The sequence below is a fragment of the Arachis duranensis genome, chromosome 8 (assembly GCF_000817695.3).
Source record: "Arachis duranensis cultivar V14167 chromosome 8, aradu.V14167.gnm2.J7QH, whole genome shotgun sequence".
NCBI lineage: Eukaryota > Viridiplantae > Streptophyta > Magnoliopsida > Fabales > Fabaceae > Arachis > Arachis duranensis.
In genome coordinates this window covers 42,074,815-42,092,271 of record NC_029779.3, presented here as the reverse complement: position 1 = coordinate 42,092,271, position 17,457 = coordinate 42,074,815, and the positions used below count along the sequence as shown (strand labels likewise).

The following is a 17,457-nucleotide window of genomic DNA, read 5'->3' as shown; positions in this document are numbered from 1 at the left end:
GAGACTGAAGTTGGGGTAACGGCGGTGGTCCGAGACACCCATGTGCATTCCGCAATCGAACATGATCCGCTTCCCGTTTATGTTAACCACCACGCAGCTCTTCCCTACCTCTTGCCCAGCACCTGGAAAAAAAAATAATGAAATGTAATGCACGAGAGAAGAGAAGAAACAAGAGGAAAGGAATAAGGAATTACCGAGGACTAGAGTTTCAATAGCCATGGATGGTGTTTAGCAGTAGAAAAATCTCCAAGGGAAGCCAAGGAGCAGATTGGAGCTCAGCTTGTTAACACTACTATGTCCTTCTATTGGCTTTACCACACTCTCCTAATCCAACATCCATGGAACAAAATCATTGAATGACATGCATAATTTGAACAGACATAGGTTCAGGAAATTAATCAAACACATGGTGTGCGTGTTTTCAGTTGAGGAAATGTCATCCACACCCTCAGGGAGGGGCAATAGAGTGGCCGATTGTTTAGGAATAGCTTTGCGCCTTTATCCAGTGTTGCTACTTGCTAGGAGAGTAGGGTGTATTGATGTTTCTTTCGTTTTCCTTGGGCCTTAGGCCTTCTGTGAGTGAAATGCCCATTTCACTTTTGTGTTACATTTTTTAAAATATTTTCATTTGTTCACCGAAAAAGAAAATATTTTCATTTGAAAATATTTTAAAATACTTAACCAATCATGCTTTATTTTCCTTATCATTGAAAATAGAAATGAAAATACCAAAGCAATCAGCTCCTAAGTGTTGACTTGTTGCGACTTTCTCTCTTCCCGTCGCTTCCCCTGTCCGTTGCCGCCGTGTCCGCCTGCGTCGCCTTTTTCCGTCTCTGTCGCGTCACCTCTCGCCGTCTCTGTGGCGCCGCCATCGCAGGAAAAAAATGTTCAACAAGTTCAATTTTCTGTTTCTGATTTTGGTTCCATTGTTTCTGCTGCTTCCTCTGTCACTGTCCGAGTTTGACTCCATAGGACCTCTGCTCCAGCGCTTGGACTCAAAAAGGGCGCCTCCATATGTTCAAGAAGCTGCTGCTAAAGGTGTTTTGAGTAGATTGCTTCCTACTCATTTGTCCAGTTTCGAGTTCAAAATTGTCTCTAAGGTGATCTCTCTTTTCCCCTCGGAGTTTCCATGTTTTAGGGTTGTTTGGGGGCATTCTTGGAAAATAAATTTTTTTAATGATATTTTTCTAAAACATCTCTTACCAAATTAAAAGTAATTTTATATTTGAATATTTTATATAAATTTTTTTTATTTATTTAGGTAAAATAAAATAAAAATAATTTTTTTAATTTAGAACTTGATTGCACGATATTCTCAAAAAATATATTTTTTTAAAAGATCTTTTATATGTTTGAATATCTCATGTAAAATGATTTTTTTATTTATCTATGTTTGAATAAAATACGATAAAAGTTTATATATTATGTAAAAAATATTTTTTTAAAAAAAAATCTTTTAAAAAAAGATGTAAATTGTATCTTTTTAAAAAAGATGTTTTTTTTTCTAGTTTTTTAGTTTTACTATTAGAAATTTATTGAATATATTAAAAAATAAAAAAATAATTTTTTCCATTGAAAAAAGATCTGTTTTACCAATTTAATGGTGCCAAAAGAAGCACTTATTATGTAAAAAAACATTTTTTTTTAAAAAAGATTTTAAAAAAATATAAATTGTAACATCTAAAAAAATATGTTTTTGTTGGTAAATACCCTTTCCGGCCCTTGAACATTTTAAATTGGGACATGTCGCACCTTTATCATCTAGAAACCTCAACCAGGTGCCACGTGTCACTAGAAGTTGTTGCAGGGACTAAAAACCCCTCCCTGCAACTGAAACGGCGTCGTATGTGCTGGGTAAGGTGTTCATATGTGCTGTTGAAGACGGTTTGGGACAAGAGAACGTTCTAGAAGGTGGATGGTTGCGGCACGGTCGGATTCGGAGCCGGTTGTGAGTTGAAGCTCGGAGAGGTGAAAGAGTTCTTCGAGATTGTTAGGAAGTAGAAGCGGTGGTGGAGTTGGTGGTGGTGGTGGAAGGTGTTGTCGGGAGAGAGAACCTCCATCGGGTGAAGCTTTGGGAGGTTGTGGAGGAAGAAGAGGTGGAGGACTCGCATGAGTTGCGAAGGTTGTGAGGCGGTGGTAGTGAATTGAAGCTCGGAGAGGTGAAAGAGTTCTTCGAGATTGTTGGGAAGTAGAAGCGGTAGTGGAGTTGGTGATGGTTGTTGTGGCGGAGGAGTAGTGGTGGTGGTGGTTAAAGGTGTTGTCGGGAGAGAGAACCTCCATTGGGTGAAGTTTTGGGAGGTTGTGGAGGAAGAAGAGGTGGTGGATTCGCATGAATTGCGAAGGTTGTGAGGCGGTGGTAGTGAGTTGAAGTTCGGATAGGTGAAAGAGTTCTCCGAGATTGTTGGGAAGTAGAAGCGGTGGTGGAGTTGGTGGTGGTTGTTGTGGCGGAGGAGTAGTGGTGGTGGTGGTGGAAGGTGTTGTCGGGAGAGAGAACCTCCATTGGGTGAAGCTTTGGGAGGTTGTGGATGAAGAAGAAGAGGTGGAGGACTCGCATTGAGTTGCGAAGGTTGTGAGGCGGTTGTAGTGGCGGCGGCGGTGGCGGTGGTGGAGGAGTGCTGGGGAGCGGTGGTGAGTGGAGGGTGTTGTCGGTGGGGCTGAGAACAGTTTGGGCAGGGAGGGGGTTTTTAGTCCTTGCAACAACTTCTAGTGACACGTGGCACCTGCATTTGACAACTCAGCCTACACCTGATACGTCATCCAGGCAACCTGTTGGCAACCGGTCACAGGGGTCGATACGTTCACTAATGTTGATGGTTGAGGACCTGGTTGAGGTTTCTGGATGATAAAGGTGCGACATGTCCCAATTTAAAATGCTCAGGGGCCGGAAAAGGTATTTACCCTTTTTTTTCTAGTGTTTTTTCTTTTCCTATTAGAAGGATTAAAAATTTGCTAAACACACTAAAAAATAATTCTGTATCGATTTAATGGCCAGACAAACACTTAATTTGAATGTTGGTTGAGTTTGTCAGTGGTAGTAATTTATTTTGAGAGAGAGAGAGAGTTGTTCTTTATATCTGGCTAGATATTTGGCTGTAAACCCTAAACCCTTACAGCATGACTCTTCTTAAAATTTAGAGGCTAATATAATCTAAAAGGTTAATGCTGACTTTAGTTCCTGTAGGTGTATGCGTGAGTCGTTTAACTTGACTTATGTTTACTACTTAGAGGGACATTTTGATTCATTGAAACTTACAGGGACCAAAAATGATTTACACATGTATCTACTTAACCAAAGTGAGCATTAACCTATAATTCTTAAATTTGAATAGAAGACTAACTTATCAAATTTTTTTTATTAATAACAGAGGAAGTAAAATTCTATTTTAGATAACGGTAACGTTATAAATACTACTCTTGTGATTTTTGCTTATTAAAAGCAATGTTTATATAAGATTACCAAACAATGCTGACCACGATGCTTTGAGAGTTTTTAAAAAGCTTAGTTGCTCTTAAAACGCCATACCACTACCAAATCAAGCCTTTCACGGCAGATTTATTGTTTAGAATTTTCATTCTCTCCCTATATGTAAATATAAGATAATATAAATATTAAGTATAGAAGATTTTTCCAATAGAAAAAAAAAGTTTGACCCCTCCTTCCCTATAATTTAGTTCTCTTTATTTTAATTTCGGGGCTTATATATTCCATTTTTTAATGTGCCTCACAATTCGAAAGAATTCGTGGGGAGGGGTCATTTCAGTTCATTTTTCGATTGACAACATGGTACTTGGTTTTTACTCCATGGTTCATTTAATAAAGTGAGTTTTTATATTATTTCATTTTTTTGTCGCCCCTTTTGGCCTTGTTTACCTGAATTTTTGTTTACATGTACCCTAAGTTGTATACTTCTCTTTGCCTCCTGCCCTTCTGTACAAAGATGTATTATAATTCAATCATAGTCATTTATGTGAGAATTTTGTTTGAAGCAACAAGGACTAGATTTATATATTTATTTAGTTCCAATTTTCCAATGGATGCTTTCACTTAATATATGATATCCTTATACTCCTTCAGAATTAGTTAGGATCTGCATCTACTCTTATATGATTTGATGTGAAATATGGTTTCCATAGTTTTCAGGATGCATGTGGTGGAGACAGTTGTTTTCTGATAAATAATTACAATCAGTCGAGACAGAGTGGGCCTGAGATAATGTATGTCACTTGAAATTTATGCTGACAATGCTTTCTTTTTCTTTACCTACAAGTTTACAGCTCATCTTATTTCTTATCCTGTTATTTTTTATGCCTTAGATCTTTATTCCTTTTAGAAAATGCTATTGAACTTCTTCACATTGTTGTTTGAAAATATTAAATTGGTCAAATTTCAGTCTAAAATCTGTATATAAAGAGTTATGAAAATTCTACCATCTGTAGCTCACTAATGGTGTGGTTAAATGTAGTTACCATTATACAAGATTCTGAAGTTTTCAGTTTTTCAATGTCATTAGTTGTCTGCTCTTGGATGAGATCAGGTGGTCTATAGTAGGACAGAAATATAGAATGGTAGGTGCCAAGAAGAGAACGAAGTTCCGTGATGTATTACTGAGATTTCATTTAACCTTGTTTAATTTCACTATTACCCGCTTTGCTGGTTACTTGATCTCATGCTTGCTTTAGTATCTAAGTACGTGCATGCCTCAGTGGCAGAATGGAAATCATCTGCTGTTGAGGATATGATTTTGGAAAATACATGACATCAGTTTAATTAGATCTCATTTTCATTTTAAATTTTCAGACAAAATTATTTTTGTAACATTTTCCTCGAGTTACTGCAATTGTATTGGATTATGACACAAAGTATTGAATATTTTGATATGGCACGGGGCAAAGAAAGGTTTTTTTTCCTACATTCTAACATTGTTAATGTGTATATTTCTCAGTATTAGAGGAACCACAGCTGTTGAGATTGCATCTGGCCTTCATTGGTATCTAAAGTATTGGTGTGGAGCTCACATCTCATGGACAAAGACAGGTGGAATTCAGATAGCTTCAGTCCCAAAGCCAGGATCACTTCCCCTTTTGAAAGATGAGGGACTAATAGTTAAACGCCCAGTTCCATGGAACTATTACCAAAATGTTGTGACTTCAAGCTGTGAGTACTAAAATCAGCTTTCCATCGAATTACACATTTTCCTGAAACTTTTTGTACTGAGCCACTTATTGAGAATGTGAACTGAACGTTAGTTCAGTCGATGACTAATGTGGATGCTTAAAACTTTGATCTCTGGCAAAATATAGATAATCTTTAGTCACTTATTCTAAAGAAGTTGAATTAATGAACATTTGTATGCAACCTATACAAAGTCAGTTAGAAGGTACTAATGTGTTTAAAAGAAAAAAAAGCAGTAATTGATCTTCTAGGGACTTTATAAAATCTATGAGAAGGAAATATTTTATTAATGGCTAGCGGTACATAGTCCAATACAAATAAATGCTTAAGTCCTATTGCCAAACGTAATACTATCGAGTTGAGTGAGTTTTCTCAAGTCATTCTGGTCAGGAAGTATTGAACTTTGGGGTTCCTATCTTATCACATTCAAGGATCTTAAGCTTACTGTTAGGAACAATGCATAGTTGGGGAACAAATACACAACCAGTGGTTCCTTGTTCAAGGGTATACAATATTACATTCTTTGTGATTCCTTGTAGATTCGTATGTTTGGTGGGAGTGGGAAAAGTGGGAAAAGGAGGTAGACTGGATGGCACTTCAGGGGGTGAACTTACCCTTGGCATTTACTGGGCAAGAAGCAATATGGCAAAAGGTTTTTAAGGTAAGATGCAGTTTAAGACAAACCTTAGTCTAAGTAAAGAGATTTCTCATGTTGAGGGAATTACCTCTGAAAATCAGTGCACAGAAACAAGTTTTTCACTAGAAGATCATTACTTCAGTGATGGTGTTACTTCTTCAAAATGCAAAGTTTGTCATCATGTTTTTATTATATTTGTTTCTTTCTATCAGCCATTCTTTCAAACTTATGCTGCTCAAAGTAAATTGTGCATAATGTTTCTATTTGGACTATGTTAATAACTGTTCTGCATATTATTGGCTATGCTAGATATGTTTATACTTTGACAGATATTGGGCCTGGGTATTTCATTTTATGCCTTTTGATTAATGAAATTTGGTAGTTTTAAATGGAGATATTTGGTGTCTTGTTGCTTCCATAGACAACAATGTCAGTGCACTCAAATCAGTGGATTTATAATCATTTACAAAATGCTAGAAGTTTCAAGTATTCACTTATTTGGATAAAGTCCTGTTAGCATTTTAGTGGTAGTCATCTAGCATAGTGACTATTTTAGACGGTCTTTCTTGATTGATATGTTAGAGAGATTTGCATGCATTGCTCAATTGTTATGCTTTTTCTCTTAATTTTAGAGGGGTAGCAATGGTGAAGTTTTTTTTTGAAGGATGAGCTCCATATGCAATTCCTATTAAACAAACACAAGATATCTTCTCGTCGGTTTCTCCTAGGCTTACTTTATGTCTACGCTATCCTAATGAAGACTTTTTCTTATACATTTTAAAGTAGTCTATAATCTACATATTATATTTATACCACATTGGAATTATATGACATCATTCTTGGCATTTGCCAATGTTGAGATGCATGTGGTTTGTGACGGGCTTGAAGATGACAACATGTTTTAGCTACCAATGTTAGATGCACTATTCATTCTTATTGATACATACTGTATTTTCTCTTTCAACAGTGATTTGACTAGTATTTTCATTTGTAGGATTTTAACATTAGTTCGGAAGATCTGAATAATTTCTTTGGTGGACCTGCTTTTCTTGCATGGGCTCGCATGGGAAATTTACATGGGTAGGTAAAGTAAATATTTAAACCCTATCATTGATTTTAATGTGCTTATAAGGCCATGGAAATGGCATTGCTAGTTGGGTAATCATGTGGTCTGTGTACTTTCGCATTTTTGAAAGTCGATGCACTCATGTTGGATAATTGATATAATGAGAATATCTTCTGATTAGTTTATGAATAATCCTTTATTGTGATGGAACTTTGGTATTATCTCTTTTGCTTTTCACCTGTCTTCTTGATTTACAGCATGGAGGTGAAGGTACAGTTGCAACATTCTTAGTGTGTATGATGTATTGATGTGTAGTCGTGGATTCACATTACAATATGTTAAAATATATTCCGTACATAGTCCACATGGTGGTGGTACTAGTAGTAGTAATAACTTTTTTCATCCTTCTCTATCCATTTTTCATGATACAGAAGGGTGTATCTTTGTTACTATAGAGGCTTTTTGTTGCATTCACTGGTTATTTCATATAAAAGGTAACTTTTATTGTAGCATGTTCTCTAGTATAAAATGAGATCTATCATTTCTCAGATGGGGTGGCCCTTTATCGCATAATTGGCTAGATCAACAATTGGCCTTACAGAAACAGATTATCACTCGAATGTTGGAGCTAGGCATGACCCCAGGTAAACTCGCATGATCATATAGATTTTATTTGTATGTCATATTGTTTGATGTCGGTACCTATGTCAGTACCTGTATTTAATTCTCAAATTTCTATGCTACATTTCGTAAATCCAATGCTGTCATGTAACATTTGATCTTTTATATTCTAGTGTTGCCATCCTTCTCGGGGAATGTTCCAGCTTCTTTGACAAAGATATTCCCTTCAGCAAAAATAACTAGACTTGGTGACTGGTATTTCTCTTCCCTTTTATGGTGATACTTTTGTGTACCTAATGCATGACTTTTTATAACCAAGGTGAAAAATTCCCTATCAAGTGGCATACCTTAGATTTGTGCTCATATTCCAGTTTCAAACTTTTTGAGCTTTAGAGCTCTGTGTTTCCATGTATGTATCATTGATGTGTTTAATTATTGTTCTGTATAGGAACACCGTTGATGGGGATCCTCGTTGGTGCTGTACATATCTTCTTGATCCCACGGATCCTCTATTTGTTGAAATTGGGGAAGCTTTTATCAGGAAACAAATCAAAGGTGATTCCCCAAATTCTGAGTTTTATTTCATTCTTTTAATCCTCACTATATTTGTCAATTTTACATATTATCTAATTTCTGCTTTTTACAGAATATGGGGATGTAACAGACATCTATAACTGGTATGTTTATTTGTGCTCCATATGTTATATTCTTTATTTTCCTGCAGTGAGCATTTTCACTTGTTGATATCTATTGGTTTGAGTCTTGGACATATGTTATTGTGATCTGAGTGGAGTGGGTTTTTAAGGTTGATTACTATTAGTTCTGGCATACATGTTGTATTTCTATTCTCATGAATCATATCTTCCAAAGGCCTTATTTGTTAGATAGAGGTACACAAATGTTTTTTTTGTCTAACTCACTATAGTCGGGCTGCCCATTGAGCTTGAAGAATTTTGCTTGAGTCTAGTTTAGCTTTTGCTTAAGTTAACTTTTTCTCTATAGAAGGATGGACACGTCGTCTAAATTCTTGATCTTTTGGTTATAAGTACTTTGCTATTATGTCATAAACCAACAAAAAAGTTTAACTTGTTAGATAAAGGCACATAAATGATTTTATGTCTAACATATACCGTTGACTGTAGTGACACATTTAATGAAAACTCCCCACCTACTGGTGATCCAGAATATATCTCAAATCTTGGAGCCTCTATATTTAAAGCAATGTCAAAAGGTGACAAGGATGCTGTATGGCTTATGCAAGTATGTTTCAAATGACTCTGGATCTTTCCATCAGTTTTTACTCCTTCTATATCAAAATTATCTACAATATCTTCTCTATTTATAAGCATCTGAATCCCTATAGATAATCTTTTTGAAATGTATATTATGCATTAGTTTCTTGTAAATATTTGTTGTCATCTTTTATATTCTTTAATCAAATACACTCTGAGTCATGGATAGTCTCCTTGGTGTATAGTTTCCTCTATATTTTTTAATTTATTTTTCACCCCCTTCTTTGTGTATTTTTTCCTGTTTTCAAATGTAGAAAAATATGTTTCCAGTAGCAGCTTACTTCTATCATTGAGTTTTGGTCTGCTGTGAATATTTTTTCCTTGTTGCTTTTCATTGTTAATGAGTTCCATTTACCTATTTCTTCTAGTGAATATTTTGATGCCATTTGTAATGCACACTGATTTGTAGATGACAAATATCAATGATTCTGCAGGGTTGGCTCTTCTACTCTGACTCATCATTCTGGAAGCCTCCTCAAATGAAAGTATGTAAATCCAAAACAGACCAAACATCATGTCTTTTTGAGGACTTGCATTTTTTATTTTTTGAAGTTTATTATTATTGTCTATTTTCATTTTTCATCCACTGGTTAGACTATGAAACCACATAGAGATCCTCCCTTTTTTGTCAAAATTATTCTTTGGAAGAGAATATAATGCCTCTTTTTTTCTTGCGGTTGACAACCTTGGCTTAATAATCTTTCAAGGTTCTCATTTGTGTAGTCTCAAACAGATGGCTTGTCTAGTTCTTAATGAATATATTAGCAGAATCAATATACGTCTTCTCGTTGTGGAGGATCTTGGCTTCATAGATTATATCAGTGCTAAATAGCACTGTTTTCATGGAAACCAGAGCCTGTCCTTATGTCAGGATTTTGGCTTCTAAGAAAGTCAATTGCTAACATTCATTTTTTCCCAGTATGATCTATATGTATTGTAATGAGCTCCAGGGATTACTTCCAGGAATTTAGTCAGAGATTATTATGGATTTCTTAAATGACTTTAACTTCCTACAAGTTTGAAATAGTATTGCTTCATATGTTTGAGAAAATAAGCAACATATAATCTATATGATATCTTTTTCCTTCAGTATTTTCAACTATTGTTCCCCATTCCTCATTTTGACTGAATTCATGTTTTTTAGCCTATGACATTGCAATTTTTTCCTTTTTCTTCTTTTTTTTTTTCTTTTTTTTTAATTTTTGTTTGTAGATCTAACTGGGGTATATAATATAATAGCGAAGGAAAGGTTGGGAAAATGGTTAGAAAGTTCTGGGCATGGACTGGATGAGAAGTTAGTGATCTGTCAACTCACCTGTGTTATATTTTCTTTTCTTTCTCTTGTTGCTTAGCTTTTATTTTCTAGTTTAGCCTATAGGAGGTTTCTTGCAAGATATTCAATAAAATCAGATATTCAGTAGGAGTTTCCAATCACATACCAATGAAAAAGCTTGGATGTTCTGATTTTTGGTTTTGCCTATGATAATATCTTGTTCCTTCGATCATGGAATCGAATTCTTCTCTGTGCTCACGGATATTTAGCCACTTTCATCTTTCTTGACTTCCTTCCAGAACTAGAGCACCTCTATTCCCTTGTGCTTCCTGAAGTCCTGATCACTGCCTGACCTTCTTAATGTTTAGATTGCACTGCTGCTCCATGTCTGATATTGTAGATCCCTCATTCAGTTGTTTGTACAGTATTAATGTTTATATTTACTAAAGCAATTTGAAAAGTGATCTTAGATATCTAATTTCTGGAGGTGTATGAAGATCTCAGACAAAACACTGAAGTAAAATTCTTTAGCATTATGGGTCTTGGTTATGCAACTTCAGTCCTGCAATGGTGTATGAGCTAAAGCTAGTGCAATTTAATGCAAATGCTGCTTCTTTATATTGATTTTTTTAATATATATATTTTTCCTTTCTGGACTATGCATGTCAATAATTGCAGGCACTTCTACAATCAGTTCCATCTGGGAAGATGATTGTTCTTGATCTGTTTGCTGATGTTAAACCAATATGGAAATCTTCCTTTCAGTTTTATGGTACTCCTTATATCTGGTAATTATCTTTTTGGTAGCTCATATTACTAGTTTTGAAAAACTTTGATATTGTCAATAGCAATTATTCTTTCTCGCTCCTACTCTGCTTCAGGTGCATGCTACATAATTTTGGCGGTAATATTGAAATGTATGGTATTTTGGATGCAATTTCTTCAGGGCCTGTTGAGGCTCGTATCAGTGCAAACTCAACAATGGTACTGCAAATTTTCTCGTATTGCATATTGTCAATTATGATATAAGCATAATTTAGAAGTTTTTATTTCTTAGAAGCCTACATGGCACCTGCTTCAACTTTGATCATATGCAGCTAATTTTTTACCTATTCTTCGTTTTGTTGGAAAAATAAGTATTGATAACATTAAATTAAAGATATAATTATTTAGTAAATTTTTTAATTTATAGCTTCTGCATTCTAGTTTTTAAACTTATGCAGCTAAATTTTTTGTAGGTTGGTGTTGGTATGTGCATGGAAGGAATAGAGCAGAATCCTGTTGTTTACGAACTAATGTCTGAAATGGCATTTCGGGAGGAAAAAGTGCAAGTTTCGGTAATGTTGTTCAAAAGCTTATTGCTTATACAATTATTGACACTTGTGTTTACTTAGTTTGTAACTTTGTTTTAACGTTCTTCTCATCTAATTTTTAATTCTGGTGATAAGCTTAATTTTAAATTCAATTTTCACAAATCTAACTTCTCATTTAAATCTTCCCTCGATTCTCCCATAGTTGATCTTTTGATAGTCCACTTAAAACCTTTTCAACTCTTTACTCTCTTTATTTTACAAGTAGAATTTTCACATATATATATTGAAGCATCTTACGAATAACAAGTGTTGCACAAAACATATATCAAGAATGCTCTAATTTTTCAAGAGAGGCTTAGAAAGTAGTTTATATTGATAGCGTAAAATGTACAAGTTGTAAGTAGATCTTAATATGCACGTGATGACCATGTGCAACAAATTAAGAATTCAGTTCTATTCTTGTTGTGTGTTTATGTTTAATAATATCTCAATTCATATTGCATTATAGGGACATTATGCCCTCTATATCACGCGATTAGAATATCAACTATTGTCATGTCAGGGTATAGCTTTCTTTAAATTATGTATTAGAAGTGCCACGATACTTATAAATATGACCATATAAATATCCTTTATAAGTGTTTGACTATCCTCACCAATTGAGCTAGCTTTTGGTATTGGAGCCTATCCTATGTTTGTTAGTTGGCCTTCTGAATATGTCCAGTAATGGGCTAAGAGGGTATTATAAAAGTCTCACATTTCTTGGGGATATGACCATGATAGTCTTTATAAGTGCTTGGCAATCCTCACATCTTGAGCTAGTTTTTCAGATTGAGTTAGGCCTACTCAACTCTAATATCATGAAATGTGGTAAGTATTGTCAATGCTAGTATGTCTAAAAACTTGTTCGGGGGGTCATAACTCTAATGATTAAATGAATCTAAATTTGTTCTACATGACCTAGTTCATTATGGTTGAGTGACATGTTCAGAAGAAAAGAGAAGAGAAAGTGAAACAACCTTGTGTATAGAAAATAGTAAATGGATTCTAAGAAATTGAGAAATATTATGAGCTTTACACCAACTAGATTCTAGGACTAATAAAACATGCTTGTTAGAGAATCTGCATTGAAAATTCATGGCTTTCGCTCCAACCAAATGGTGGCCTATAAAGCACATCGCCACAAATATTTTCTTTTCTGTTTCCGAACCCAACAAATCTCATCAAAAGAAACTGATGGAGGGTTGCAGGGCACACCAAACATTCATCAAAGATGCTGAATAAATTATTCCATAAAAAGACAGTAATCAGATAGTGCTAAAACAGATGAGTTTGATTCTGAATTCACCCCACACATAACACACGCATTAGGAGAAATTGCTTTATGTGACCTTGAAACCTTTAGCATGTCATTGGTATTAATTCTATTAAGCATTACTTCCATATAAAGAATTTGACTTTAGTGTGAGCCTTTGACTTCCAAATGGGTTTATCTAGGTGGAAAGAGGTTGTGCTTGGGGATTGAACTTGAAAATGAAAGTGAAAGAAGGATTTTCAGCTAAAACTACCAAAGGAGTCGAGAAATCAGAAAAGGCTTAAGAGCATAGTAATCAAAGAGAAATCAGCAGGAGGTTAGGAGCATCAAGAACTGAGTGGCTTTCCTATCCTTAAGGTTGCAAAGAAGGTGGAGATTCCAACATGGAGAACAACCCTGAGCAATACAAAAGGATTGAATAGGAGAATTATTCAAGGAATATAAGTGGTATAAACTAGGAAAAGCTAGGACAAATGAAGTATCTCCTATCTAGTAGTCTTCTCAAAAGTTAAAACGAGACCTTCACCTACCTTCGAAGAAAGCAATGGTTTGAAAGTACTACAACCTTGAGATATTAATCACATGGCAGCTACACATTCCTTTGGCAAGCACCTCCATGACATGATAGCTACACATTCTAATTTCTGATGGCACATGTACATGCATAATTCTAATTCCTGAAACCAAGATTTCAACTCCATTTTCAATGCAGGATGATTCAGTACTCTGAAGAGAGTACTTTTTGTTAACATCTGTGTTATCTATAACGTACATGCATTTCATGATCAGTCCTTTCTTTTCTCCTCTTATTTTCCTGTGGATGTGAATCAGACTACAATATGATAGTAAAGTTATGTATCTAGAATCTTGATATCATCAAAACCTTCATCCAATGGGTTGTACTTTATTTTATTTATTTATTTATTTATTTGCAGGAGTGGATCAAGAGTTATTCCCATAGGCGATATGGTAAAGCAGTTCATCAAGTTGAGGAGGCCTGGGAGATACTGTATCACACAATTTACAATTGTACCGATGGAATTGCTGTATGTATTTTCATAAATTGAATTCGTTGGACATTTATGATAATATATTTTACACCATACTAGTTTCTATGTTGCTTTTCTTTTTAGAATTTAAATAGGGATCTTTATACCTAAACAACCACACCGAATGAGAGTTACTCTTCTTTCTGTATTACTTAGTCTTTTAACAAACAGGATAGAAACTCTGGACACAAGGAGTATATATTGTTTTCATTTGATAGGTATGATGACAATACACTATCCTTATTTAGAATTATTGGTAATCCTAAATAATCAATTAAATCATGAAATACAAGGAGATGAGACATTATTTTAACAGATTGTGTACAGTAAGGTATTCTAAGACATGATTAGGAATAGGATAATATCAGAACCTCAAAAACTTACTACTAAGATTTAAATTTGGCACAAATAAACTTCTAAACTTAACTATACTCCTTGAAACTTGGCTGGTAATAAAAATCAAGCATGATGTTGATTTTGACCAAGAGTTGGATTGAATGTTGCGAAAGAAGATATTCCACTAAAATGATTGACAGTGACAACTGACAACTACAAGGCTTAAACAATGCCATGGGGTCTTGAAAATCATGTCCATGTTTAAACTATTGGAATTCAAATCTCTGTTAATGGTTTTACCTATACTTTTTCTATATTTCTATATATTGGACTACCCTCCGTTTCATTAACTCTCGTTACTGGCTTTTATGATCTTGTCCTTGATCATATATGATTTCGGCTGATTATTAGTAAATTTTGGTCTAGTTGCTTCGCAAGATCTATTGTTGATATAATTGTTGAAACCTGGGTGCTGATTTGGAAAACTTTGTGAATTTACCAATCATCACAGGACCATAACCATGATTTTATTGTAATGTTTCCTGATTGGGACCCATCAACAAATTTTGGATCCAGTGTGGCGAACGATCAGAAGAAAATTTACTTCTTGCCACCTGGAAATAGAAGATACTTGTCCCAGGAAACAAACTCCGATATGCCACAGGCACATTTGTGGTATCGTCCCGATGATGTAATCAAGGCATTACAACTATTCCTTGCTGGTGGAAAGGATCTTGCTGGAAGTCTCACATACAGGTAACCTGTTGAGTTTGGTATATCCAAAAATTGTTTCTGTATCACTCACTTTCCATTTCCATAAAGCATACTATTCTTAAATTGTTCTTTTACTTGGTTTCGGGTTAGCCTAATGGTGCTCTTCCAAGTCGTTCCTTATCGGACATGTTAGATAATAGCAAATGGATGGTGTACTAAATTGATTAGGGGAGAAAAGAATTGTGTTAATCAAAAGTGCCATTTTCTTTTTGACAGGTATGACCTGGTTGACTTAACACGTCAGGTATTGTCAAAGTTGGCAAACGAAAAATACATCAAGGCGGTTACTTCTTTTCAGAAGAAGGATATTGATGCCTTGCACTTTCATAGCAATAAGTTCCTTCAATTGATTAAGGATATTGAAATATTGCTGGCATCCGATGACAACTTTCTTCTTGGAACATGGCTTGAGAGTGCTAAGAAACTTGCAAGGAATCCAAGTGAGAAGAAGCAGGTAACTATATATATATATTGCTCACAGCATGATCTGTGATCAGATATTGCTGCTGCTAACAAACATATGCATATCAACAGAATTAGTATTACTTATAATACGATTAATTATTTATAATAGTTTTTTTCATTTTCAATCGTTGGATACATAAATTTAGAAAATTTTTATTATTAAACTCTTAAAGCTAAATCCATATTTTTGATAAATTTTATGCATGTATAATTCATCTTTCTTTTCTTCTCTGCATGTATTTTATTGTTTTACAGTAATGGTATCTTTGGCCGTTGAAACAAATTTATAATATATCATATGCCTTTATAATTCATCGTTTATACAGTTATGTGATAATTGTATCCTTGGGCCAGTGGGATGAAATTAATATGAAACCCATCATGTGGTTCGCAAAATGTTTTTACATTCTTATATATTAGAAATGTCATATTCAAATGTTTTTCCAAGGTAAAATTTCCATTAATGTGAAAACATTCAGGCGAGTCACACGCCAATGGAACCTACAAATACACCATAATTAGATGATTTAATGCCATTTTTTACCTTTATATGGCCAGTATGAATGGAATGCTAGGACACAAGTGACCATGTGGTATGATACGAATGAAACTACACAGAGCAAGCTCCATGATTATGGTAAAATACGTTAATAAACTTTGATATTTTTTTTTCTTTTTTGGTGTCTTATTTAACTTTGATATGCCTATTTCATATCAAAATTTGCTATACAATAGCAATTATGTTGAAGTTTTCTGTTTTACCATGCTTCTTGATCAGCTAACAAATTTTGGAGTGGTCTCTTTGAAAGCTACTATCTCCCACGAGCTTCAACCTATTTCAGCTATTTGTCTGAAAGCTTGAGGAGGAATGAGAAGTTCAAGTTGATTGAGTGGCGAAAACAATGGATTTCGCAGTCGAACAAGTGGCAAGAAGGTAATGAGCTCTACCCAGTAAAGGCCAACGGAAATTCTCTTGCCATCTCCCAAGCTCTCTATGAAAAGTATTTTGCAAAATAATTTGGTTGACAAACCCTAAGATTTGATGTCAGAAATGCAGAGAATAATAAGTAATATACATCATTGTTTTTTATTTATACTCAAGTAATATACATTATTGCTTTTTATTATCTTTGTTCTATGAAGGCTTGTTGCTTTTCAGCTGAACTATCTCTAATCATTTGATACCACCGTTGTATTTTTCTTTCTCTTTCTTTTTGATGGTTAAGAAATGTTTAATTCTAAGAAATGAGAAGTTACATAATCACAAAGACTTCAAATGAAAAATAACACACAAAGCAAAAAACAGAAGAAAGAAGCATCCAAAGCAGGAAGGCATATCAAATAAATCTCACCATTCATCACAATCATAATTATCTCTATCATACATGTGATTATTGCATTTTTATTCTCCATTCACCGGGTGATAGATAATTTAAATAAAAAAATGAGTCTTTGATCTTTTATTTCAGTACAAATAAGTTTTTCACATTTTAAAATATAAATAAGAACTTGACCTTTGCAATTAGGAGACACATAGATTTGTTGCTTTGTCTCTCAAATATCAACCGGAAGCCATTGACGAGATTGTTAGAATGATGATTTGTCCGTTAGATGCCAAGCTGGAGGTGCAAAAAAGTAGTTATACAAGTTAGAGTGTGTTTGCGTGCCAAGCTGGAGGTGCAAAAGTAGTTATACAAGTTAGAGTGTGTTTGCGTGCCAAGCTGGAGGTGCAAAAAAGTAGTTATACAAGTTAGAGTGTGTTTGGCAAACGCACCACGTTTACAAGAAGTTACAATTTTGAACTTCTGCGTTTTATCAATGGGCTTTTAGCCATCAATACTCCGTCTTTATTTACCTTTTATCAACTTTATTCTTTATGCATATTACTAAAAATATACTAAAAAATAAGAGTAATAAGAGTACTAAAAATATACTATATAAAAAATATCATAAAAATTTTTTTGATTTATTTCAATTACTACCAAGATAAATATTTAATTTTTTTATTATTCTTAGTACTCTCTAAAATTTATATTTTGTTAGTTTTAATTAAAAATATATTTTGCTAATTTTTATATATTATTTTTATTTTAATGTATAAATATTAATTTTATCATAGAATTAATTAATAAGATCTATTCAA

General features: G+C 34.3%; 2 protein-coding genes across 2 annotated transcripts in view; one reads left to right on the top strand and one right to left on the bottom strand.

Annotated features, from left to right (window-relative positions):
- LOC107462904 (cleavage and polyadenylation specificity factor subunit 3-II) overlaps positions 1-870 on the bottom strand; it is a gene marked incomplete in the record, with an annotated part of 10,071 nt that extends 9,201 nt beyond the window's left edge. Inside the window, 3 exon segments of the mRNA XM_052252416.1 lie at positions 1-122; positions 195-573; positions 730-870. Coding sequence (XP_052108376.1) covers positions 1-122; positions 195-219 — 147 coding nt within the window.
- A 14-nt stretch (positions 871-884) lies between these two features.
- On the top strand, positions 885-16,519 carry LOC107462903 (alpha-N-acetylglucosaminidase). Its single transcript, XM_021129643.2, has 19 exons — positions 885-1,100; positions 4,142-4,215; positions 4,944-5,155; positions 5,713-5,834; positions 6,805-6,890; positions 7,426-7,520; positions 7,671-7,752; positions 7,946-8,052; positions 8,144-8,174; positions 8,640-8,757; positions 9,224-9,274; positions 10,741-10,850; positions 10,944-11,046; positions 11,301-11,399; positions 13,626-13,736; positions 14,587-14,831; positions 15,066-15,303; positions 15,873-15,951; positions 16,093-16,519. The coding sequence occupies exons 1-19, from the start codon at positions 885-887 to the stop codon at positions 16,329-16,331; spliced, it is 2,418 nt and encodes an 805-aa protein (XP_020985302.1). The 3' UTR covers positions 16,332-16,519.
- Positions 16,520-17,457: the final 938 nt, after the last annotated feature.

Bases quoted from the DNA above. Each gene is read 5' to 3' on its own strand.
- LOC107462903 (XM_021129643.2), top strand. From the start codon at position 885: ATGTTCAACAAGTTCAATTTTCTGTTTCTGATTTTGGTTCCATTGTTT. The intron at 8,758-9,223 runs GTATGTTTCAAA...ATGATTCTGCAG, and splicing joins ATGCTGTATGGCTTATGCAA to GGTTGGCTCTTCTACTCTGA. The intron at 10,851-10,943 runs GTAATTATCTTT...ACTCTGCTTCAG, and splicing joins TATGGTACTCCTTATATCTG to GTGCATGCTACATAATTTTG.